General features: G+C 35.2%; 4 protein-coding genes and 1 long non-coding RNA gene across 6 annotated transcripts; 4 read left to right on the top strand and 1 right to left on the bottom strand.

Annotated features, from left to right (window-relative positions):
• On the top strand, window positions 3,516–5,652 carry LOC104758838. The gene is made up of 6 exons (XR_762774.2): window positions 3,516–3,719; window positions 3,996–4,088; window positions 4,163–4,335; window positions 4,508–4,599; window positions 4,794–4,877; window positions 5,132–5,652. It is a non-coding gene; the product is annotated as an uncharacterized LOC104758838 (long non-coding RNA).
• LOC104758837 lies at window positions 11,737–14,042 on the bottom strand. The gene is made up of 8 exons (XM_010481792.2): window positions 13,712–14,042; window positions 13,434–13,530; window positions 13,293–13,355; window positions 13,040–13,102; window positions 12,735–12,935; window positions 12,479–12,590; window positions 12,171–12,382; window positions 11,737–12,073 (listed from the first exon to the last, which is right to left on the bottom strand). Exons 1-8 carry the CDS (start codon window positions 13,828–13,830, stop codon window positions 11,981–11,983), a joined length of 960 nt encoding a protein of 319 aa, XP_010480094.1. The 5' UTR covers window positions 13,831–14,042; the 3' UTR covers window positions 11,737–11,980.
• LOC104758833 (nuclear pore complex protein NUP214-like) lies at window positions 14,298–22,673 on the top strand. 2 transcript variants are annotated; one of them, XM_010481788.2, is made up of 18 exons: window positions 14,298–14,615; window positions 14,690–14,898; window positions 15,003–15,177; window positions 15,255–15,401; window positions 15,741–15,862; window positions 15,994–16,106; window positions 16,481–16,620; window positions 16,705–16,870; window positions 16,953–17,904; window positions 18,072–18,224; window positions 18,380–18,437; window positions 18,777–18,910; window positions 19,001–19,125; window positions 19,245–19,587; window positions 19,758–19,941; window positions 20,066–20,698; window positions 20,809–22,317; window positions 22,402–22,673. In XM_010481788.2, exons 1-18 carry the CDS (start codon window positions 14,426–14,428, stop codon window positions 22,527–22,529), a joined length of 5,481 nt encoding a protein of 1,826 aa, XP_010480090.1. In that variant the 5' UTR covers window positions 14,298–14,425; the 3' UTR covers window positions 22,530–22,673. The 2 variants fall into 2 exon arrangements, with proteins under 2 accessions (XP_010480090.1, XP_010480089.1); XM_010481787.2 differs by having other exon boundaries at window positions 20,800–22,317.
• On the top strand, window positions 22,710–23,452 carry LOC104758834 (nuclear pore complex protein NUP214-like). Its single transcript, XM_010481789.1, has 2 exons — window positions 22,710–23,041; window positions 23,126–23,452. Exons 1-2 carry the CDS (start codon window positions 22,840–22,842, stop codon window positions 23,251–23,253), a joined length of 330 nt encoding a protein of 109 aa, XP_010480091.1. The 5' UTR covers window positions 22,710–22,839; the 3' UTR covers window positions 23,254–23,452.
• Window positions 23,919–26,199, top strand: LOC104758835. Its single transcript, XM_010481790.2, has 6 exons — window positions 23,919–24,350; window positions 24,475–24,668; window positions 24,755–25,085; window positions 25,383–25,478; window positions 25,598–25,621; window positions 25,736–26,199. Exons 1-6 carry the CDS (start codon window positions 24,255–24,257, stop codon window positions 25,775–25,777), a joined length of 783 nt encoding a protein of 260 aa, XP_010480092.1. The 5' UTR covers window positions 23,919–24,254; the 3' UTR covers window positions 25,778–26,199.

Raw genomic sequence — 26,520 nt, 5'->3', positions numbered from 1 at the left:
TTTTTTTTTTTTTTTTTTTGTAAAGAAAAAATCTGAAGAGAATGTTCTTAAAGATCAAAGTCTCTCTGCAGGTGTATGCCTATTTACATGTAAGATGTAGAGAGAGAGCCCTTTAAATACAAAAAAATATGATTTGTCTTGAAGAAGAGATAAATGTAGCTGCTTTTTAACACTTGTCACACTGGTCAATATCACCAAATGGAAATATAATTACATATAACTATTATTAGCATAATATTAATTACTATTCCCCATTTTTTTACTAAAACAATATTGAGAAAAAAATGATACTTGTAAAGTGTTCATATGATTATTATTTTTCTAATATATATATATAACCAAATCAGGTTTAACGGCTGTGGATGAATTCATCCAAACTACCAATATTTAGTTATTTTTCAGCTTTGTGTTTTATTTATTTCTTAAATAATTTACTTAGAGCTAAATTTAGAGATTTTGCTTTAATCCATATATTAATTTTTTTAACTTTTAGTCTTGATATCAATAAATTTATCAAATAGAAAATGACAAAAGTAGTGATTTTATATTATTTTCTGTTTTATATTTTACTATAAAAAAGATATCTATTAATGGCGAATATTAGTCTGTATTGTAATCTACAAAAGTTATTATTCAAAAGGAAATGTATGTTACTAATTATGATACTGAATATTAATCTGTATTATAATCTACAAAATTTATTATAAAGAAGGAAATGTATGTTCTAAATAAAATTACCCATTATTATAATTTACATAAATTGTTATAAGAACAAAATATAATGTATGCTGTCAAAAATATGATTTTTGATTCAATTCTATGAAAGAGAAAAAGAATAGTGAAAGACAAAAACATATTTATGTTCTAATTGTCTAATTATCAATAATGTGATTTCTTGAAAGAAAAAAAAAGTTTGTATAATTAGTTACCAAAATGATTGGACTATAGCGGTTGAACCTATGTAAAAGTTGATTTCGGTTTTGAGAGATATATGAGTCTAAGCATGAAATTTCAAGACTAACAAAAAGAAAAATAGTTTGAACAATGTATATTGACATTAACATGTAGCATGATGATTTGTATTAGTATTGTTGTTTCGTCACTATCTGCATTTAAACGCACATACTGAATTAATGTTGTTAGAAGAAATATCAACCAAATATACTCTATCAAAAGTAATGGAGTTATATTGGTCCGAAGCCAACGTCTATCAGATGATGGTTGTAAACTCGAAAATGAGAGGAAAAAAAAACGAAATTGGTCCGAAGAGCATCTGTTTCCTAGATTTTTAGATTAAGTTTTCCTTTGTTTTGTTGGCACATACAAAAGAATCAATCAAATGTAACACTCGTGACAAAACTCCCATGTGACAACAACATGAAGCATAACACTTGATGATGATAATAATACATTGTCTTATACTTTTTAAAGCATGATTATAAATTACGAGTTAGCATGTTCTCTGTTTTTGGATTTTCGCTTCTAAATTTACAATACAATTTTCTTGATGGTTATTTTAACATGCAATAGTATAATTTGGAAAATCTATACGATCAAGTTTTTTTTTTTTTAATCATTGGAAATCATCCAAAAACGTAAACAACACTAACGGTTAGAAAAAATGTATTTGACTCTATTAGTTAGAGAAAATAATGTAAATGTTACTGTTAGATTCATATATAAATAACATTGTGCTACGTACTATAAACATGCCTTCACAATCAAAATGAGTTTTTTTTTTATCGCAATCAAAATGATATCACAACATGTTTTCAAAGAAATAAATACTTTCCAGCTTAAATTGTATAAATGCAATGAAGAGTTCACCTGTCATGATGTATCCATCAACGGATAACGCAATCTCACTTGCTATCGTCTATGGTTAGAGTAAAAGTCTCTTCAATGTCTCTTTCTTACAATCTATCAAAATTTCATTACCAAAAAGAGAGAGAGATTTAAAAAAAAAGAGAAATGCAAAAGCATAAAGATTAAAAAAGCGAAAAGATAATGCTATAACAATATTATCATGTTTTGGAGAAATACGTCTACACTAGATTTTAACCCGCGGTGCATATTTTTTATAATCAAAATATTAAAAAATTAAATTATATTTATTTGTTTATATATATATATATTCAGTTTATCATTTATAACCCGTAGTCACAAATTTGCTTACATATACGGAGTGATATTATTAAGTGTACTATTTTGAAATCCAGAAATAGTTTTTAGAAAACCAGATAGTCGTAATGAAATATTACAGTATACTTAATTTCACTTTATGATTAGTTAATTTTATTTGTTAGATAGGTTAAATAGTTTTTTTAATATTTTCTCAGAAATATTTGTGCAGTAATCTTGAAGATAAAACAATTTTAAACAGATTATATGCAGGTTAGATAAAATTAGATAATTTTATCAATATTTGATTAGAAAGATATGTTCAAAAAAAAATTAACCTACGCTCTCTGAATAAAAAAATTATTAAAAATAGTTATTCTCTAAGTTATAGAATTACAAAAAGTGGAAAATCTTAGCTACTGATTATATAAGTTTCATAGAAAATATTAAATTAAAGATAAATAGGAAATCAAATAAAATAAATGAAAATAAGACTGAATATTTCCATAGAATAGAAAACCTAATGAAACCCATGTTTCATATCCCTATAGAGTTTCTATAACAACAAAGACGATCATGTTTTTGCAGAATCATTTTTATTTTGTTATGGAATGGAAAAAAAATTAATGGATTGGTTTATGATGAAGAAGTTTAGAGTTTGTTGGGGACTTGATCGGTATATATTGGAGAGGAGGGGTTTAGAGTATGTTGTTAAGTTTAATTAAAAAATATAAAAATTAATATTTTCTAAAAGAAATATGTGTGTAAACAATTAATATTTGTTTTTATAAATTAACAGTTATTCTATAATATGTTCTAAATTTTTTTGATTTTGTTATCTTCATAAATTTAGGTAGTTACCATAATTCCCAGATTTTACTTAATCACCATAAATGTCTGATTTCAAACAAATATTATTGACCCATAAATAGAAAACAAAATCAAATCAATTTTAATATATTTGTTTATATTTTATAAATAAAATATAAATGGTAATGGCATGGTTGTAAATAAGTTGAAACTTCAGGATTTATTTCATAAGTGTCTCCAAAAATGTATATATAGATAGACCAATAGATGAACAGAAGATTTGTTATTTTTTCCCAATATAGGTTGACCCAAACATCTATGTGACTTAAGTACTGTCAAATAATTTTTATCCCTACTATTAATCGTAAAACATTGCCTGAAAAAACCTTAGTTTTGTAAGAATTTACAATACAGTGCCATTACAATTATGACCAAATAATTTATTTGCGATAAGGATAAAAACGTCATTATATTGGCTCTGAAATCGGATAAACACGCGGATCCTTTTTACCCATTTATATGACCCGGTTTTAGCTTTTAATCTCAGCCGTTCCATTTTATTTTGAACATAACATCTTAGCCGTTCATGTACAGAGAGTCTGAGACATGAAACCTAATTTTTTTTTTCCGCCTCTGCTCTCGATCTTAGTTTCCAGTACTAAAATTGAAAGAGTGATTCGAGAATTCCATAGAACTCTGGGAATTTGATTTGATGGTGCAAAGCAATCGTAAATCTAAGAACAGATTTGAAGCAGTTGGCGTATAAAAGATCTATCGGCTACAACAAGGTAATTCGGTTTCAACCTAAAACCAAATAAATTGTTCTCTATCTCTAATGCTTAAAACCAAATTTAATTGGAATTTTGTTTTTGAATCTTGATGTGTTTTGATTTTGGGTTCCTCTCTGGTCATCATCATGATTTTAAGATGATAAACTCATGCTCATAAATCATCATCTCTCCCGTCACGTAGTGTCCTCATCAACGTAGTGTCCTCATCAACGAGAGATTCAAAATTGATGCTCTCATGATTATTTTGCATCTTCTTTTATGTATGTACCCCAGAGATTCACAAAATGAATCTGGTAAGACCAAAGGCTTAGGAGATGACTCTCCTTGATGAGCAGCGGAAGCAGTGCGAGGCAAAAGTTTTCCCAGGTAATGCAAGATAAATATCTATCACATAGATAGATAGCCATTACCTCTTTTTTTTAATGGCGCTATCCATGCAGTTGAATGCAGAGATTGGAGAATTTGATGAAACCGTTGAAAGGGATTTATCACCGTTTTGTCCAAGAGCTAGAAGCGAACATTGAAGAACTCAATCAGAAAATATTAGGACTGAAGAATAAGCAGATGTCACTGCGAGCTACCTTTCAAAAAGAGTACACAGATGGATAACGAGGTAAGAAACAGCAGGATCTTGAGTTGAGAGCTCCTTCCTTAAACTTATTTGGGTTTTGTGATTTAGTTTATTTTTTTGAATTACCCATTTGTCAATCAGGCGATTTGCATATGCTTCAATCTGATAGGTGAAATCTGCTCCTGAGTCCTGACATGTGTATTTCTCTGTACAGATTTCCAAAGCAGAGCTTGATCTTTTGCAAACTGTCCAAGAAAATGCACACCTCCGCTCACAAATTGTTCAATCTCCAGACAAATTTTGCAGGTATCTTAATGTTCCTACTAGCACTAGGACATACAGTAATTAGCTTTAGAGGTTCCTCCTCTCTTTCAAATCTTCCTAGCGGCTTTAAGATATTGGTATTCTTGGTGCCCTGCCGAGAGTATCAGTAAAGTTTTTAAGTATTGCAGAGGAAGTTTTGTTTATGAATTTACCCTTTTTCTTGGTACCTTTGCAAGATATTTTCACTCTGGGCCGTGACAGAAGCTATGGGGGATTGAGCTTCTCATCTCAAGATGTTGGTCAAGTTTTAGCTATATCAGGTGCATGTTATATTTACCTATGGATGGTCTGGTGGGTTTGGTCCAGAAAATTGTGAATGTTTGTTTGGAATTTTTCCAAAAATATTCTCCTTATTACATTATCTATTAAACCTTTTCAGGATCTCACTTTTTTCATGCATGGTTGGTATTGTTTTCGTGTATATAGTTCGTCAACTCTGTTTCTTTAGTTTGTTCTTCTCTCTATCCATATCCCCCTTGAATGTAACTCATGATTTGAGTTACTAACCTTTCAGGACTTGGGCTTCTGGTGTTCCAACTTTTGGTATACCCACCGTTAGCTAAGGCCCTCACACTCCTTGTGATTATACGTCTTTCTGCGGTAAATCTGGGGTTGAAGTTTCTCGATTTTCGAATGTTGCTCTTTGGTTTCTTATATCGAATCTCTAAGAGTAGGCTTGCTGGGCGGATGGCGTTTTAGATTTCAGCACCAAAACCAGACCCGTGGCGAAGATAAAGGCGATAAGGAAGGGGCTTTGGTACTACAACTCTTCACTCACTTTTGTTCAGATTTTCAGAAGCTGAATTTATGATCTGACTTAAAGCTGTTACTTTTTGTTGTTTTCTTTAGCTAAGGTGAGTTAGTTTACCATTGCACTGTTTTATTAGGAGATCGCAGAGATGTTTCTTTCAAAAGTTTTGAGTTTTTCTCTCATTTTTATGTCCTTGGGAGACTTCAAGAACCTTGGTCTCTTTTTGTTCTGAAATCTGAATTGATCAAGTATTATATAATACAGATTCATCAAAAGTGTTTGCATCGTATTTTAGTATCTAAAGTAAAATTCATTCCACTAACGGTACCTCTGTAACACACGATTAAAATGGAAGTCTGTATAAAAGTGGGAATATCTCAAAATTTGTCGAATATAAACGTTAGGGGTTAAAAGTGGGATATGTCAAAAATGAAGGGGTCTATCTGTAATATTTAGTTACTTTCCCCAAAACATCAAAAACCTCTAAAACCCTCGAAGCCTCTCTCTTTAATCATAAGATTATATATAATTTTTTAAAATAAACTCTTAATATCATTGAAAATATAATAGAAAACATTGTATTTAAACGATTTTTAAAAAAGGTTTCGACTATGTGACATGTAAATGGAGAATGCATTTATTTTTTCTAAATTTTTTAGCCAAAATTTATTAATAACATTATTATATAGGTAATTATTTAAAAGAAAATAGTAATATGACATTAAATTTTATAACGGGATGAATTGAGAGGAGACAAAATGAGAAGGGAATGGACTGGACGAGATTAACAGCCCATAACAAAATTACTTTAACGTTTTCAACAAACACGGGCTGTGCTTAATTATTATTGATAGATTGCCTAAATGTTTCTATTTTCGAGTCGATGAAGATGATAATCATGTTTATTTTCGGTACGGATTGCAGTATTCTGCATATACACCAAAATATTGACAAAACACTGTAAAAGAGTGACCAACTAATTTTTATAAAAAATTATAATATTACACAATTAAAATTTTACGACCTAAAATAGTTTATTATTTGACTGAATATATGTTTTACCAATGTTTTTAAGTAATTTAATTTAGTATTTCCAAAAATCACTAAACAATTTCAATTGAAATCGAATCGGAATGAAAATCTTTAATCATAAGAAATTTTTTTATATATAAATAAACTCTTAACATCATTGGAAATATATTAATGTTTATGCACATAATTTTTTTTCATATCTGAACATGTAAATTAAATTATGATTAAAACTTCAGTCTATTTATGGTCCTACGATGAGAAATATTGGATGTAACACAGTTATGGGTAATTTCTATAATAGAAAATAGTGTACTTAAACGATTAAATAAAGCTTTAGTATATGACATGTAAAGAACTACTTTGAGATGGATAATTTGAGAATTTTGAGTATTTTTGAAAATATTTTGAGTGTTAAAAAAAATTCTAATGTATATTAACTATATAAATTAAACATACAAAGGAAGAATAAATGTATTTTATCTAAATTTTTTTAGCCAAAATTTATGAATTAAATTATTATATGGGTAATTATTTAAAAGAGAATAGGTTATGAGACATAAAATTTCTAACAGGATGGATTGGGACGGGTCGGGATGAGATTAGACTGGACGAGATTTAACACCTGTAACAAAGTTACTTTAACATTTTCAACTAACACGGGCTGTACTTGATTAGTATGGATGAACTGCAAAAAAAATGTATATTTTCTAGGTGTTGAAGATGATGTTCATGTTTATTTTCGGTACCGGTTATGGTATTCTATGTATACACCAAAATATTGACAACACCCTAAAAGAGTGGTAAAAAAACAAGAAATTGGATCACACTTTCATTCTAATAGTCATTTGTTTGGAGAACATCTATCATTTGGATTTTATTTTAAATAACTTTATTTATTAACCAAAGATCCAAAAAATATTAAATAATTTTAACTGAAATTGAATCAAAAGACGGAATGAAAATCTTTAGTCATAAGTTTTTTTTTTAAATAGACTCCTAATATCATCCGAAAGATATTATTGTTTATGCACATAATTTCATATCAGAACCTTTAAATTAAATTATGATTAAAATTTCAGTCTATTTATGGTATTACGATGAGAAATACTGGATGTGAGACAGAAATGAGTAATTTGTATAATAAAAAACAGTGTACTTAAACGATTTAAAAAAAAAATAGTATGTGACATGTAAAGAACTACTTTGAGAATTTTAGGTATTTTAAAAAATATTTTGAGAGTCTTTAAAAATTATAATTTATAATAACTATATAAATTAAACATTCAAATGGAGAAGAAATGTATTTTGTCTAAATTTCTTAGCTAAAAATTATAATAACATTATTATATAGGTAATAATTTAAAATAGAATGGTTATAGGACATAAAATTTCTAATGGGATGGATTGGGACGGGACGGGACGGGATGAGATGGGACTGGACGAGATTTAACATCCCGTAACAAAATTACTTTAACATTTTCAACAAACATGGGCTGTGCTTGATTAGTATGGATGAATTGCAAAAAAAATGTATATTTTCCAGGTATTGAAGATGTTGATCATGTTTATTTTTGGTATTGTTTGTGGTATTCTACATATACACTAAAATATTGACAACACCGTAAAAGAATGGCCAACTAATTTTTATGGAAAATACTAATATTATATTTATGGTAGTAAGACAAGAAATAATATATATAAACTGAAACGGGTAAGTCGAATAATGAAAAGCAATAAAATGAACATTTTTTAGAAAGGAACATAAATTTTAGATAAAAGTACAAAATAGAAAAATATAGGTAGATAAATTTAAGTGTCAAGCTTTCACTAATTTGGATAAGGATTGACTATGCAACATGTAATTAACCACTTTGGAAGGAGTACTTAGAAAATTTTGGTATATTTGAAAACAAATATACAGTTTTTGAAATTATATTTTCAACTAACTAAAAAAATAATTAATGGAGAACTCTGGTATTCCGTCTAAATTTTTTACTCAATCTCTTTAAATAAATATTGTCTAACGAGTAATTACTTAAAAGAAAAAAAACATAAGACAAAAAAATTATGATGGAAAACAGGATGAGACGAGACAGGATGAAACGAGATAAAACGGGACACCAGGGATAGGTTGAGACGGGACGTGTATCCTGTTCCAAACTAAATACGTCTAAGTTTAAATTTTATTAATTTACATGAAAATAGTGCACATGTGCTATAACGCCCAAGTTAATATAATTCTTAGTCATTTTACAAATTTAAAATTTATATTAAAATGTTTTTTCCCGTGCATTAGCACAGGTTACTAGAGAAATAGTGGATGTGCAATGGAAATGGGTAATTCGTATAATAGAAAAATTGCACTTATTTTCTTAAAAAAATTCACTATGTGACATATAAAGAACTAATACGAGATGGATATTTTGAAATTTTGGATATTTTTGAAAATATTCAAATGGACTTTATATATTTCGTGAAGTAATTCTCCACTTTGGAACGGGTAACTTCAAAATTTTAGAATTTTTTAAAATAGTTAGATAGTTTGTTATAATTGTAATTTTTTTGATAGTAAAAACTAACTAAATAAAAAAATTAAATATTCAAGAAGAATATGGGTATCCCATCTAAATTTCTTACCCAATTTCTATTAAAAATATTGCCTACCACGTAATTATGTAAAAGAGAACGATCATAATTATGACATCCCGGTTTGCGGAGAGGTTTAAAAAATTGATTTGGTCACCTATGTCACCAAAGTGCAGTTTTCTTTTCGGTCAAAGGTCATGAGAGAACTTTAGAGTTAAGCATGTTTAAGCTGGAATAGTTTCCAGATGGGTGACCATCTGGAAAGTGATTGTCAGAACTGTGCGAGTGGAGACAAAACACATGGAAAGATCATGTGGTGATTTGTAGGGATGGTAAACAAATCTTTAAAGCCTCCTGGACGTAACAAATCGGTCGTCGGATATGGATGGGTCCACCGGCCGAGAATAGATGTGGGCCCACTAAGTGAGGTGGGCCTATGGATCGGGAATGGACATGGGTGAGTCCGCTAAGGTGATGATCAGAGCGTTACAGTAAGACAAAAAATTATGATGGATATGGAAGAGAGGAGATGGAACGAGACATGATAAAATGGGACAGGGACATGTTTCCCGTTCCTCTAGGTTATATAGTATATACGTGTAATAATCCAAAGTAAAACCAAACTTAAATTAGATATTTAAAATACTACAATTATATAAAAATATTTTGCCCGTGCTATAGCACGGGTTACTACCTAGTTTCCAATGAATATTGAACATTGAATAGTGTTACTTTCCATAAATATACATATGTATGTATATATATATATATATATATATATATTCGAGAAACACATTTTGTAACATCTTTATACAAGTTATTTATTCTCTCGATTGATTATCTTAACATTAGAAAATTTAAGAAACATTTTTATACCAGAAATTAAGCATCTCCGATAAACTATAGTTTTAGAATCTGGGTGTATATATGTGATCTTCACTAGGGGAACAAGTATATGTTTTTTTTGGTTTGTATAACCGACCAAGTACCATAGTGAAATTTGTAGAAGAAAAATTTCTCTTCAAACAGACTTTGAATTCAAATTCAGCAGGGCTTGCCAAAAAAATTCTGATCGGCTAAATTAAGTTTAAGTGAGAGTTATTGGTTTGAGATTTGAATAAAGTTTTAAAAATTTTAAATATTATGTAGAACCAGTTGTTATTAGATCAAAACTCTGTTAAAGTTTAGTATTATTAGTTTGTGATTTGTAAAAAGTCATTTAAAATTTTAACAAATTTGAGTTATTGGATTCAGATTTTTATAAAATCAATAAAAATTTTGTGTTATTCAATTAAAACAAAAAAATTTAAGATTGTTAATGGATTCAATTATTATGTTATTGATTTATGATTTTATACACTTTTTATACAAAATAAAGTCATGAAAAATATCATAAAAATACAGAGATTGTTTGGAGCACTTTACAAGATTTTAAAAAACTATAGAATACTCTCTAGCAATCCTTAAAAATCTTTCACTTATTCACTTTGATGATTTTGTTAAATTCTTGAAAATTTCTTTATAAACTAGAATCCAATAACACCCCCTTAAATGTTTTAAATGTTTATATAAGTTATTAAATGTTTTTTTTTTTCTTGAGGGATTTTTCCATACATAGAGAAAACTAATCAGTGAACGAGACGTGAATATCTTGCCAACAGTCGCTCTCACACAACATGAGAATTGATCACCAGAATCTCATCGGTAAGACATCCTTATACAGTACTCCAAAATTTGCGAGCATGTATGCCTTCCATAATGAGAAACCTCCGTCGCATCTTTCTACTTCGATGCATGTGTTCAACTCTGCATGCACATTGCACCAACATATGACGCTGATATTACTTGTTAAAGTTGGGAACATCCACAACAATCTTATAAGTTTAAACTCAAAATCTCGATTAATCAGGAACACTTAAATCGAAAAGCAGAAAAGAAGATAAGAAGAAAAAAGTCATGTATTATCGTTTGTTTTATCAAGCTAAATCATAATTTGAGTGTCTTTGGAACATAGTATAACATTTTAGACTTTTGATGCAAGTAGATCTTAAACAGAAACAATGCATGCCAAGACTTCTACAAGTTTGGTCCCTCCATTTGAAGGATCTACGCCTCATTTTGGTTCTTCTACAACAATATAATATAATGTAGTATATATTCACTATTTTACAAGATCAAGTATCTCAACCACACACAAAAAAACTCTCTCATGCCGTCATTCGTTAGCTTTTACAACAAGAAGAACACATCTATTAAAACTATTAACTGAATATAAGATTTGCTACAACCAAACATTGAACAGACCCGGCGGCTCAACTGTCCTTTGAATAAAATCAGTCTCTACATGTTTCGGTCCAATAACGAATTACTTTGTTAACATGATGAATTCAAGATTAATATGTGAGCACATTTGATTAATTTCTAACAAGCATGGGAAACAAGATAGGTAAGAAGCTAATTTGAGGCATATATATGTGCATACATCCAAAAAGTGTTGTTATTTTGTTTCACTGCCTGGGATTGTTGGTGAGGAAGAGTGATGGATGATGGGTCGCAACTCGCAAGACATAATGGGTCTTCGTTATTAAGACTCTGCAACAATAAATACATTTCTTGTGGGGCTCATCATAATTTACATATTGGTGTTTGTGATGTATATGCCTGATTCAATGACCAAGAAAAAACAGTAATGGTAAAAGTAAAAAAAACAGGATGGGAGAAGGTCTAAAAAAAACCAGTAGACAGAAAAATATGGTAAAAACTCTTGGTCTTCTTCAACGTTCTCAATTATTAGAAGTACTGTAAACCTTTTCGATAAATACAAACACAAATAAGTGAATAGAGACAATAATACAAAAAGGGGATTTTTATCACATGCACACACATATATTCAAGTAATGTAACAATCCACATTTGGAAACCTTCACAAAATGCAAAAATCAGCACAAAGAAGGCAAAGATAAGAGAGAGGCGTGATTGCTCAAGTCTTGAGTTTTAAGAATCTTGAGGAGTCTCGAATCTAGTTGGCGTGTCGATGCCCGCCATACAACAAAGTCCACTTATCAAGATGAGAAGAAAAACGATTCCCTGAAAAAAAGAAATAGTCCTTATCAAAGACAATATATAAGGAATCACAAGCTTCAAGCTAGAGAAATTAAGCTTTAAAGACTGATGATGACTTTACCACTAAGATACCCTCCAATAGTGATGACTTAAATTTGCAGAGCTCATCGCAGGTTGTAGTAGCATTAACTGTGGCGTTTCCTGTTGCGGTTTCCGCCAAAAACCTTTGGAGAGTTTGGTATGAAGTGTACCAATAAGGATCAGAAACATAAAGAGCTGCGTATTTAGTTCCAGATTGCTCCACTGAGCTAACAACCTCAGATATGATTTCATCTGCAGCAGTGGTTCAAAGGAAACTTAATTAACTTAGAACTTTAGTATTTAAATGCTACACTTCTTTTGTAACCATGATCTGTTCTGTCCACTTACGATCTGAATGTGTCTGGTCAGATTGACTTGATGATTCAGATCCCTCAGAGCAGAGCACAACCAAGTCGGTTTCTCCTTCTTTTCTCATTTCTTTTCTAGCAACCAAATGATCCTGTTGTTCATTTAAAAGAAAAATTAGAATGTTGTTCATTTAAAAGTAAAAATTAGAAGGGTTCAAGAGAAAGGGGTGGGTAAAGAGGAATGTGAAATATCATTGACCAATGCATAGGATTAAAGAAAGCATAAACGGGTTTACTTTGAAAGACTGCACGTTCGATAGCTTCTGAATTGTTTCATCTTCAACAAAACACGAGTCTGAGAACACGATATTGCTGACTCCTACATTGTGAGTACAAGATTTTTTAAGCCCTGAAAGCAACAAGTTTTCCATCCTTTCTTCCTCTGGTGCAGCAATATACGGGAATGCCAATGAGAAATTGGAAGCTGTATACAGATTCTGATAAAAAAAAACAAAGAATCGAATGTTCATTATCGCGCAGAGTAAATAATGCCAATATGCAACACACCCATGATTCCACAATATAAGTAAAACTAACTTACCTTCAAAGTGTTTACAAGGGCAGGATCCGAGTTCCGATGTGAAGAAACATCCGAAGAGAGTAACTGGAAACGGAAGAGAGAGTACTAAGCAAAGGAGATGTAAAAAAATCACAGCAGACAATGTCTGAAGGCCAAGTTTCTAAAGAAGATCAACAAACTCAAAGCCTGAATACTAATCTAAACCAAAGAAAAAGTTCTTATATATGTTAAAGCTCATACAAAGTAGCCAGTTCATAGATACAGAAACTCTTACCTCTCTGCCAATGAACACAAGTACGACATCAACAACAGGTTGCTGAAGCTTTTCCTCTGAGCACTAAACCAAAGGAGAAATAAGATATGAGAGAAAACCATAGCGTTGACAAATGGACTACTAGACTAGACACAAACATACCAGAAAACTAGACCAGCCTCCTCGAGTGAAAACAGAATCTACTAGATCTTTTGCAGACATGACCTCATAATTTACATCCATTTCACCATTGTCAGACCTGCAAATTCTCACCAATGTGGACAGATTAATATTATACCTCGTTATCTTACAAGAAAAACCAGAATACATATCGGAGAAACACATTCAAAAGCAGTTATAAAGTTGATAACTTTACTAATGTAAGCATCGAAAAATTATAAAGACAAGGATCAACAAAGAGAGAGAGGGAGAGGCCTAACTGGAGATGCGGAGACCAGAGGAAAGCAGGAACGGTAGAAGGAGGAGAAGCCAATCCAAAATCGACGAGAGCTACTACTACTAATAACGTCACTTGAATCATTCGCATCCTCATCATCATCTTCTCCGTCGAAGAGTTGCGGGATCAAAACAACAACACAAAGCCGCCGAACAAAATGAAATTTAAACAATTGGTCAACCGTAAACCTAGAAATTCGAGATTTCAATCGGAAACGCAAAACCAACTCTCTCGTAGAAGAAACTAACGACAAAACAGATTCATCATCTCCGATCCTCTTCTCAAATCTGGTCACAAAGACGGCAAAATTGGAGCAGAGGTAAACACGACGCCGTTTAGTGATTAAATTACCCGAAAAATTAATTCTGGTTTAAGCGAGGAGAACCGGTCGGTTTTGAACTTTGAATTACTAAACGACGACGTTTCTAATTGATAACCCAAAATCTGAAATTGGTTTAGCGAAGAGCACCGGTCTGGTGAATGAGATTGGGCCTTTAACACATTACGGCCCACACCAATTTAAACCTGAACCGTCATCGATCGATTCATCGGACTAAATATCACCGGCACTTTGTAATCACACTCTCGACGAGCGCTGCTGGTTTCGTCGTATCTCGCCCCCTCTTTAATTCCCGCCCAAATATCTTCGGCTTGTCCGGATTCAGCCATTGAAACAACCTTGAGAAGAGTTCCAAAGATGAGTCAAGTTGAGATTGAAGAAGATGTGGAAGGAGATCGTATCCCGACGAACGATTTCTACTTCGAGAGAATCGGCGAACCTATCAGTATAAAAGAGAATGATGCTCAATTCGATCTCGAGAAACCTCCGTCACAGCCTCTCGCTATCTCCGAAGGCCGCGGCGTCGTTTTCGTTGCACATTCCTCCGGTTAGTTTTTCATAATCGGCGACGATGTTTCAGGTTTTTTGCTCGTGTTGTGACCGTTTTGTGTGGAAAATTAGGGTTTTTCGTTGGGAGGACTAAGGATTTCATCTCTGCATCGAAGAACAGTAAGGCGAAAGATGAAAAGGTTTATATTGAGGATTTGAGCCTCGTCGATGTTCCTGTTGGAGACGTTCGTATATTGTCTCTCTCATCGGATGATTCAATTCTTGCTGTCTCCGTCGCTGCTGATATTCATTTCTTCTCTGTGGATTCACTTCTTAAGAAGGTATACGGCTCATATGTAGCTTACAAGCTGGATTGATTTTGTCTAGAATGTAGAACCCCCTTTGCTAGGATGTAGAACTTACTTTATCTGTTCCTTTGGTACAGGATGCAAAACCTTCTTTTTCTCATTCACCTGATGATGAGTCAGGAGGCTTTGTTAAGGATTTTCGATGGACAAGGAAAGATAAGCATTCGTATCTTGTTCTTTCTAGTTCTGGGAAGCTCTTTCATGGAGTTGACAATGCACCCCCTAGACATGTTATGGATGGTGTTGACGCCGGTTTGTTTCATTTCTTTTGCTACTTCTTTCAGCAATAAACTATGTTATTGTTGGCAATAACCTTTGTTGTTTGTCAGTTGAATGGAGTTCAAAAGGGAGTTATATCGCTGTAGCCCAAGATAACAGCCTGCGGATTTTGTCGTCAAAATTCAAGGAGAAACGGTGCATAGCACTATCATTTGACGCCTGGTTTGGTGATTCCGATGAAGACTGTTTAGTCAAAGGTATGTTGCATGTTTTGGCCTCCTTGTTTCTTATCAGTATTTTCCGTTTTGTTTCATATTACATTGTTGCTCTATGGTGTTTGAACTCTTTTCTTATGGACTGAGACGTACTGTATTTTTGTGCTTACATGATATATATACAAACTGATCCTGTTGAAAATTCTCGTTTCTTGCTATCTCCCATCTATATCTAAGTAAAATCCCTATAGTTCTGTGTCTCTTAGATTAGTGTTGAAACTTCCCTGGTTCTGTGCACACTTCCATTGGAAAATTTCATAGATGGCTCATAAGTTAAACTCTCTCAATGAATGACTGTTAACCTACGATACTCTGCAACAGTTGATTCTATCAGATGGGTACGCAGCAACTGTATTCTTCTTGGATGCTTTCAGCTGATTGATGGCAGGGAAGAAAATTACTTTGTTCAGGTTATCAGGAGTCCAGATGGGAAGATTTCTGATGTGAGTAACATTTCTTTTGCAATAATTTTTGGTGCTAAGGCGTAGTTTCTATTTAAGGGTATGAAACGATATGATCTGTAACTCTACTTATATATTTTTCTGATTTTGTTGTTTTTTGAACTTTTTTGTAGGGTTCGTCCAATCTAACTGCTTTATCATTCTCCGATTTGTTTCCGTGTTCTATGGATGATCTTCTTCCGGTTGGTGTTGGACCTCATTTGCTCTTTAGCTACATAGACCAATGGTACTTTTAAGTTAATTTTACCATTCTTTCTATTCTTTTTATTTTGTTTGAACTTTTTCATACTCCAGTTTTCTTGCTCTTTATAAGCCCTTTGTCAATATTTCCCACTCTGGATCTATCTTAAAGTTTTGACATAACCAACTTGGAAGAGCTATAAATCACCAAGAATGTTCTAATGAGAATGGTTTTCAATTACAACTTACTACGACACATGTTCCCACCATTTCCATTTTACCATTTTCGTTTGGAGATGCAACAAATCAGTTTAATTATTTCTGACATTTCCTCTTTTTGAATTAATTATCGTGGACTATGTAAACTACCATTATTTTCAATGTGAAGATGGTAAATGTTGCTTTGTTTTCACCCTACAGCAAACTGGCGATCACAGCAAACAGAAAGAGCATAGATGAGCATATTGTTGTACTTGATTGGTCACCTGGTGATAACAAAAGTGCAGTCTCTGTTGTTGATATTGATCGAGAGACCTTTTTGCCAAGAATTGGGCTCCAAGGTACGCACTCTAGAGTTGCTGTATTGTATGTGTACGTTTTCCTGCAGTCGCACGTTCAATTTAAAGAAGATATTTTTTTTCCAGAGAATGGCGATGACAATACGATTATGGGACTCTGTATCGATACGGTCTCTGTGGAGGGAACTGTTAATGTCCGTTCTGCTGATGATGAACTTAAAGAACTCCTGCCATATTTTGTTCTTGTGTGCCTCACTTTGGAAGGAAAACTGATCATGTTTAATGTTGCTAGGTAGGTTTCATTTTATCACAATGGTTTTAACTCATTGATGTTGACAACATTTCTTGGAACATTAAATTGTGTTCGTCGACAGTGTTGCAGGACCCCCAGCTTCATCTGACGTTGATTTGGCCTCTTCTTCTGATATAGAAGATGCACATACCTCTTCGGTTGAAGATGATCTTTCTAAAAAATCTTCTGAAGAGCCTAAACAACATCAAAAGTTGAGTGTTTCAGTACAAAATGAACAGAAACGCCTCAACTCAGAGGACTTCTCTATCGAACAAAGGTTCTCAAACGATAACATATTTAGTAAGGAATTTGAGTCTGTAAAAAGTTCAGTGTCTGGGGACAACCACAAGAAGCAAGAACCGTATGCTGAAACACCGGTAAAGGTTGAAGATGGTCAACAAAACATGATTCCTAAGCAGTTCGGAACAAGTTTTGGGCAACCACCTTTGCCCTTAGGATATGACACCAACAAATTTGCAGGATTCGGTCCTGTCGTCCGTGTTCCCGAAAAGCTTCAAAATGACACATCTGCGCAGTCTAAGTCTATGCATTTACAGGCCAATGTTAAGTCAAAGAGTACACCAGCTTTATTTGGATCTCCTGGCCTGAAGAACACATTTTTTCAGTCACCACAAAATACGCCATCTCAGCCATGGTCAAGTGGGCAAGGCGTCTCACCGCCAGATTTTGTATCCAGTCCCTTTCCCTCTGTGAAAGATACTCAGCATAAGCAATCTGTACAGTCTGGAACTGGTCTTGTGAATACTCCTATGAGCATCAAAGAGAAACCTTTACAATTCATTGAGACTGGTAGAGCATCAGCTCTGAGCAATTTAAGTCCTCCGCTAGGCCAAAACCGGGACGCTAATGAAGAAGTAGAGAAAATTGAGCCAATACCTTCTATCCATTGCTCTCAATTGTCACAGCAGGTGAAATCTTCCTTCGAAAAATCCGCTAGCAATCAGCAGCACAAAACTCCGCTCAGTACTGGACCTCTGAGACTCGACAATAGCATGTCAAAGCAACCCAGTAATGTAATATTACTCATGATATTAATTTCTATACGATTTTATTTATGTGAATATGTATTTCAGGACAGGGTCATCTTACATTGATGCTTTCGCATCCATGCCTTCCTGTAGTATTTTACTTACTGGACTTATACCATTGGTGTAACTGACTCATTCCTTTTCTGTACCAGATAAATGAGATGGCCAGAGAAATGGATACGCTTTTACAGTCCATTGAAGGACCGGGTGGTTTCAAGGATTCTTGTGCTTTTTTACTGAAAAGCCATGTTGAAGAACTGGAGCAAGGACTTGAAAATCTTGCTGGCAAGTGCCAAACATGGAAGGTGTGCATAAAAAGTTCATATGTTTTGTTATTGAGTCATTATTTTTGGGTTACCTCTTTTAATATTTGTCCAAACCCCCTTACAAATATTGTTTTGGATTCTGTTCTGGTCTTTTTTTCTATATTGCTAAACTCATTTGGTTTGGTGGCCTTCAGAGTACAATTCACGAGCAGCAAGCAGAGATCCAACATCTTCTTGACAAAACAATTCAAGGTGATCTGTTTATTTTATAAACTCCCTATGTAACGGAAAAAAATAGTTAGCAGGTGTAATTATGTTTTTACTTGAAAAGGTATTTTAAAGCCGCGAGGCCCGCAGTAGGCAAACTAAGGAATATAGTAAATTTATATTGCTTCTAAGCACTCTCAGTGATATTTAGAAATTGAGGCACGTCTAACTTGCAACATGTTTCTCTGGAAGTCCCTTTGTTCTCATTCTTTCGGTCTTCCTTATTATATTCGTTATTGTTTAATATCTTACACTGGAATCTAGGCTGCACATTAACAGGCTGTTATTTTGTTTTCTTATTATTGTTTCATATGGGGATTTCAGTTTTGGCAAAAAAGACATACATGGAAGGTATGTATAAGCAAACTGCTGATAACCAGTACTGGCAACTTTGGAACCGCCAGAAGTTGAATCCTGAGCTTGAGGCCAAGCGGCAGCATATTATGAAACTAAATAAGGTTGTTTATGTGTTGATATATCTCCCTAATTTGATCTGTTACTACGTTAAGCTCGCTGTTGTCATATATCTTCTACTTTTCCTATTCTAGGATTTGACCCATCAACTAATTGAACTAGAGAGATATTTTAATCGGCTTGAACTCGATCGCTACCATGAGGATGGTGGACTTCCTGTGGCACGAAGAGGCGTGCCAAATAGATCTGCTCCTTCCAGGTATTCTTGTGGATCAGTTGTGAAAGTTATAAGGAAGAAAAAAACATCACAAGAAATTGTTTAAGTTGGTTATAACGTCCCCTTTTTGGCAACTCAAATTGGGGTGATTCTTTCTGCAGACGTGTGCAATCCCTTCACAGCCTTCATAATACAATGAGTTCCCAATTGGCAGCTGCTGAGCAACTCTCTGAGTGTCTCTCAAAACAAATGACACTTTTGAAAATCGATTCACCTGTCAAAAAGAATGTGAAGCAGGAGTTGTTTGAGACAATTGGGATCCCTTATGACGCTTCTTTCAGTTCACCAGATGCGGTAAAAGCTAAAAATGCATCTGCAACAAAAAACTTATTACTCTCTTCTATTCCGGCAAGTATAAATGCACAGTCAAGACAACGTCAGTCATCTGCTATGAAAAGTTCTGACCCTGAGACTGCCAGGAGGAGAAGAGAATCACTAGACAGGGTAATTTTGTTGGAAATATTTGACTCAGTAGACAGTAGTAGCGGTTACGATATATGCACTTATTATGTTCTGTGATGCTCTAGTATTTTGAACTGTGAAGAATTTCTATGCGCTCTTTAATATATGGAGTATCCTGACGTCTGGCTCTATGTTTTGTGATCTTTCTACAGAATTGGGCTGCTTTTGAGCCTCCAAAAACAACTGTCAAAAGGATGCTTCTGCATGAGCAACAGAAGACGGGTATGAACCAACAGACTGTCTTGAGTGAGAGACTACGGTGTGCGAATAATTTACAAGAGCGATCACTGCTTCGCCTGAAAGATCATGCATCACCTGTAGTCTCCTCGAATAAGGGTGAGCTAAGATATACTGTGGAGTGCATTAATTTGTTCTCGGAAGAATGTCTTCTATGTTTCATTTGTTTTTTTATTTGTAATCTATCGCTTCCCCGATTTGATTGTGTAATTACTTTGGGCAGGTATTATGGAGTCATTCCAACAAGACACATTGGAAGCTCAATCAACCCCATTTAAAACGAGGCCACCTATGCCACAATCCAACAGTCCCTTTACCATCTCTCCAATCTCTGCATCAAAACCAAGTTTCAATTGGTCCGGAAATAATTCTAGCAGTACAATTTCTTATACTGAGCAATCTGCCCCACCGCAGAGTAAGGATACAAGGACAGTTTCACAACCAGGAGGATCAAATTTTCCTCTGAAACTACCAATGGCCTCGACTGTATTTGAACAGACAGAAAAAAAGGCTGGAGGATTCAAATTTTCTGAAGCTAAGGCCAATGCGTTTGTTGAATCAGCTGCTGGAAGTGTGCAGCGGCTTTCTACCACATCATCCGGGTCTGATTTTGAATCAAGCAAAGGTTTTGGCGCTCAGCTTTCACCAATGTCTACTGGTGCTGGTGCATCTAGTTTCCCTTCAAAATCGTTGTTTGGTTTCAAAACCAGTGGCAGTATCCCTAGCGATAAAGTTACTTTACCTGCTGAAACAGTATCAGTTTCTTCTTCACCTTTGCCTAGCACACCACTTGATTCCGTTTCCACCTTATCTACACCATCATCACCTCCAGTGTCATCCTCTACACAAGATTTAGGTATGTTTACGTTAACCACTGTGTATTTTGTTTGATTCACATAATAGTCAACTATAGGAACCTTTTAATATCTGCTCAATGACACTGCTCAACTTTATTATGAGTTTCAGTTCCAGCATCTATTCCCACCAGCTCAAAACCAGCACCACAGACGTTTTCTCTCACGTCTACATCTACAGTTTCAGCTACTGGTTTCAGTGATCCATTTGGTAAATCGTTGACCAGTGCCAATGTAGATCTCAATCAAGCAGCTACAGCTACACTTTCTTCATCATCTGGCCCCACAACTGGTTTCACTCTTAACTTACCAGCTTTGTCTCCATCGTCCCCTGAAATAGTCTCATCCTCAACAGGCCAATCTTCATTATTTCCTCCATCTTCTACAGCATCGCAAGTGTCATCTAATCTGGTCTCTGCAAGTAGCTTCCAGACGGATAGTAATCGTTTGCTTTCATCAACTTCCTCTTCTTTGACTCCCCTTAGTACCTCAACCGCTCCTGATGCGTTTCAGTCTCCTCAAGTTTCCACACCGTCTTCCGCCGTATCCATTACAGGGCCAGTCTCAGAATCTAAACCAGAGGCTCAAAGTTCGTCAATTCTAAGTACGGAAAGTACTGTAGATTCTGTAGCAAATGCAACAAAAACACAGATTGAGCCGCTACCGGTGAAAAGTGAGAATTCAACCCCAGAGACTACAGAAACCCCTGGCAGTTCATCTGGGTTCTTGTCTGGATTTTCATCAGGAACACAGTCTAGTCTTGCAAGCATGGCGCCTCCTTCATTCAGTTGGCCAGGTAGTGCTCAGCCACAACAGCTATCATCTACACCTGTCCCTTTCCCTGTGTCATCACCAACTTATGCAAGTCCGTTTGGTGAGAAAAAAGATACTGTAGATACACAGGAAGATGAAATGGACGAAGAAGCTCCAGAGACTAGCCAGACAACTGAACTTAGTATGGGAAGTTTTGGAGGTTTCGGGCTTGGGTCAACTCCAAACCCGGCTGCCCCCAAAGCAAATCCATTTGGTGGTCCCTTTGGTAATGCTACAACAACAACAAGTAATCCATTCAATATGACAGTCCCTAGTGGCGAGCTATTCAAACCTGCATCGTTCAATTTTCAAAATCCTCAACCATCGCAACCGGCAGGTTTTGGTACGTTTTCTGTAACACCTTCTCAGACACCTGCTCAGAGCGGATTTGGCCAACCGTCACAGATTGGTGGGGGACAACAAGCTCTAGGGTCGGTTCTTGGCTCCTTTGGGCAGTCGAGACAGATTGGTGCTGGTCTCCCAGGAGCTACGTTTGGTTCTCCTACTGGATTTGGTGGCGCAAACCCAGGAAGTGGTCTGTCAAATGCACCAGCATCCGGTGGTTTTGCTGCTGTTGGTTCTAGTGCCACAGGTGGGTTCGCGGGCATGGCTTCAGCTGGTAGAGGCTTTGCTGGTGCTTCTTCTACTCCCACTGGTGGCTTCGCGGCCTTAGCCTCAGGTAGTGGAGGCTTTGCTGGTGCTGCTCCAGTAGGAGGAGGCGGTGGATTTGGTGGACTTGGTTCAGGCTCCGGAGGTTTTGGAGGCTTTGCTCCTCCTAGTAGTGGGGGTTTCGCGGGTGCAGCAGGAGGTAAATATTGGTTTGACATATAAATACACAATCAGGTCATGCTCATTCATTTTTTGACCATTGTCTTGTTGTATTAATAAACAGGTGGTGGTTTTGGTGGTTTCGCCGGCCAAGGACAAGGCCAAAGCGGTGGTGGTGGGTTCTCAGCCTTTGGTGGCAACTCAGGGGCAACAGGAAAGCCATCAGAACTCTTCACACAGATGAGAAAGTGAAACCAATATATTCAATATCATTGTTGCCTTGGACTTACGTTTTTGTCTAGAAATTTTTGTCTTACCACCTTTACACTAGTTAGTGACTAGTCTTATTTTTCTATAAATATATATATATATGTTGTGTGTGGTTTAGGCTTAAAATGGATTAAAAGTCAACAAACCTCCAAAAGNTGCTGGTCTCCCAGGAGCTACGTTTGGTTCTCCTACTGGATTTGGTGGCGCAAACCCAGGAAGTGGTCTGTCAAATGCACCAGCATCCGGTGGTTTTGCTGCTGTTGGTTCTAGTGCCACAGGTGGGTTCGCGGGGATGGCTTCAGCTGGTAGAGGCTTTGCTGGTGCTTCTTCTACTCCCACTGGTGGCTTCGCGGCCTTAGCCTCAGGTAGTGGAGGCTTTGCTGGTGCTGCTCCAGTAGGAGGAGGCGGTGGATTTGGTGGACTTGGTTCAGGCTCCGGAGGTTTTGGAGGCTTTGCTCCTCCTAGTAGTGGGGGTTTCGCGGGTGCAGCAGGAGGTAAATATTGGTTTGACATATAAATACACAATCAGGTCATGCTCATTCATTTTTTGACCATTGTCTTGTTGTATTAATAAACAGGTGGTGGTTTTGGTGGTTTCGCCGGCCAAGGACAAGGCCAAAGCGGTGGTGGTGGGTTCTCAGCCTTTGGTGGCAACTCAGGGGCAACAGGAAAGCCATCAGAACTCTTCACACAGATGAGAAAGTGAAACCAATATATTCAATATCATTGTTGCCTTGGACTTACGTTTTTGTCTAGAAATTTTTGTCTTACCACCTTTACACTAGTTAGTGACTAGTCTTATTTTTCTATAAATATATATATATATGTTGTGTGTGGTTTAGGCTTAAAATGGATTAAAAGTCAACAAACCTCCAAAAGGTTAAGTAAATTGCTGACTTAATCCTCTCACGTGGCTTATGCCTTGATGGTGGTCATACAGTTGAGCTTTTTCATCCCTTTTTGCAGAAAGCAAGTTTGAAGTTTCGGTTCATTATTATTAGAACAACCTAATAAGAGATATTTTCTAATGTAATACTCCCTCTGTCTCACAAAGATTGAAGTTTAGTATTTTATACACGTATTAAGATAGAGAATATATGATTAATTTTTCTAATACTTTTCCACTTTCCCACTTTTACACTCCATACACTTTTACACTCCATACACTCTACAACATCAGTAATCATTAAAACAAAAATTTATTAAAAATATTCAAAACATCAATCTTTGTGAGACAAAAAAAATTCTCTAAAACTTCAATCTTTGTGGGATAGAGGGAGTATATACTAATATTTTTATATATCCCATCTTGCTAATTAAAAAGTTTATTTTCGATTTGGAGAGTTACTATATAAAAAGAAAAAGATAAAAAGGAGTGGGCCTAGTTGGAAGAGAGAGCAGAGAGGCGTTTATAATCCAGACAGTCTTTGAATTTGTATTTGTTTGATTAAAAGAGATTATAATTTCAATTTTGTGCGGAGAAATTTACTAATAATTTTTTTCATTGTAAAATTGGGCTCAATCTTGGATTCGTTGTGATCCCGCCAAACAAGACTCTTTTTACTCTCTCCACCTCCTCACGAATTTTTCTTCTCCACCGTCGATTCCTTCTCCTCTCCGGTGTCGCCGGAAAAAATCTCGACATTAGAAGAAGCTTCGTGAATATATATTTTTTCGTCTTTTTTATATGAAGGGACATAGAGATTTATGATGCTTTGTGCTTCTTTACGAGATCGAATACAGCCTTGGCTTCGCGACTATGTTAGGCTCCAATCTCTCGCTGTCTTCCTTATTTACGCTCAGGTTTGGTTATTTCCTATTTTTTCTCCTTCTCGTCGTGGTTGATTCATCAAAAATCTGTTTGGGGGTCTAGGGTTCATCAATTTGGTAATTGGTCTCATCGCTGATTATTATTATTATCATACAGATTGGGTGCGCTCTAATCGGATCATTAGGAGCATTATACAACGGAGTTTTGTTGATAAATTTAGCGATTGCGTTGTTTGCTCTTGTTGCAATCGAGAGCAATAGCCAAAGTCTCGGCCGCACCTACGCCGTTCTTCTCTTCTGCGCTCTTCTTCTTGATATCTCTTGGTTCATACTCTTCACCCAAGAGATTTGGTAATTTGATTGCTCTTACTAACTCTTCTAAATCTGCACTTAAGCTTTTGCTTCAATTGATTTTGATCATGGTATGGTTGATGCAGGAGCATTTCAGCTGAGGCGTATGGAACCTTTTTCATATTTTCAGTGAAACTGACTATGGCCATGGAAATGATTGGCTTCTTTGTGAGGCTGTCGTCCTCTCTCTTATGGTTTCAGATTTATAGACTGGGGGCTTCTATCGTCGACACTTCACTTCCTCGTGAAACGGATTCGGATTTACGAAATAGCTTCTTGAATCCACCGACTCCTGCTATAGCTAGACAATGTTCTGGTGCTGAAGAGATCTTGGGTGGTTCTATCTACGATCCAGCTTACTACACCTCTCTATTTGAAGAGAGCCAAACCAATTTAAGTTCACCTAAGGCAGCACAGGTTTTCTATTTGCCATTTTATCACTTTTTCTACATGCCTGAATACTATACTAAGCTGTCAATCTAGAATGAGTTTCTTAATCCTCACTTTAACCTGTTTGGGCGGTAGTGACTGCAATGTAATATACTTAGTCTGGGGTCAACTAGCTTAATGTAAACTATGGTAGATGGCAAAGAACAAGATCGATCCCCTAGCAAAGATACATAAGACAGTACATAGTTATAACAATGACAAGTTTCATCTAACAGCAATGAAGAAGTTACTCAGGCGATGCAAATGTTGTCATGTCCTTTGTAGGTGAATCATTATTCAGCTGGGAACAGTGGATCACCATCTGCTGGAGAAGCCTCTCATTTTAAGTCTCCCATGTCTAGATCCTTGCATTCAATTGATGTTAGTCTCCATTGATTCGACAATTTATTCTTGGTCGTATTAATTGCACTATATCTTGTTGTTGTTGTTGTTGTGTTATAACAAGTAATAAGAAAAATCTGGTTCCAAATTTCATGTAGGAAGAGAAGGGATTGAAGCAACCGGTGAGTCTCTACTCTATTGGTTTTGACAGTTGTTGGTGGTCGTATTGGACAATATCTAAACACTGTTAGTCACGAATAATAAGATAAATCTGGTTATCAATTTAATTTTTGTAGGAAGAGAAGGGTTTGAAGCAAACAGGGATGGCTTCAATATGATTGAAGAACGGTAGTGTAACCAATGTGGGCATCTAAACAAACTGAGTTGTCTGTTGAGGTTTTAGTTATCGGATTTTGAAGCCGATACAAAATGTTATTCACCAGTTTTTTTCCGTAAGCGAGGGAGAATCACGAAGAGTCGCAGTGTCCATACAAAGTAGAGCAAGATTATATAAGAGCTACCAGAAGGTGAGACTTTCTATATGTTGACGACAAGTAAGCACTGTTTTTACTTTTGGTTTCTTTTCTTTGCATTATTTTATTCTCGGTCTGAAGATATGTTATTTTTGGGGATCTTTTATGGTTAGAATAGTAGAGTGAGTGGATGGATCCATCAAATATATGATTCTTTCCGAGTTTCTTTTTTATTACTTGTGTGTAAATGGAGATACGTTCATATTTTTAAAATTTTGGTTTGCAAATGGAGATAGTAAAAGAAGATTCAACAGTGGATATGTTGGTTTGTAGTGTGTTACCGTCGGTACATTGCCCACCTAGTCACCTACAAATACAATAGTATCAAAATCCTGGTCGCTAGCTACATTGTTTGACAAAGCTTGGTGAAATCAGTCGTAAAATAAAATAGAAACCCCCCTTATCCAGAGAGCCCAGTGTAAACTGATATGTTAAATAAGCCCACGAGTTATAAAAAATTGAAAAAAGAAAAAAAATAAATCAAATCGAGTCCACGTGGTTGATGTTTGTAGAAAAGTCTACTGCGAAATTAAAATGAGCAGCAAAAA

The sequence above is a fragment of the Camelina sativa genome, chromosome 17, assembly GCF_000633955.1.
Source record: "Camelina sativa cultivar DH55 chromosome 17, Cs, whole genome shotgun sequence".
Classification (NCBI taxonomy): Eukaryota; Viridiplantae; Streptophyta; class Magnoliopsida; order Brassicales; family Brassicaceae; genus Camelina; species Camelina sativa.
Note: the sequence above shows the minus strand (reverse complement) of the source record. Positions and strands in the feature narration are given on the sequence as shown.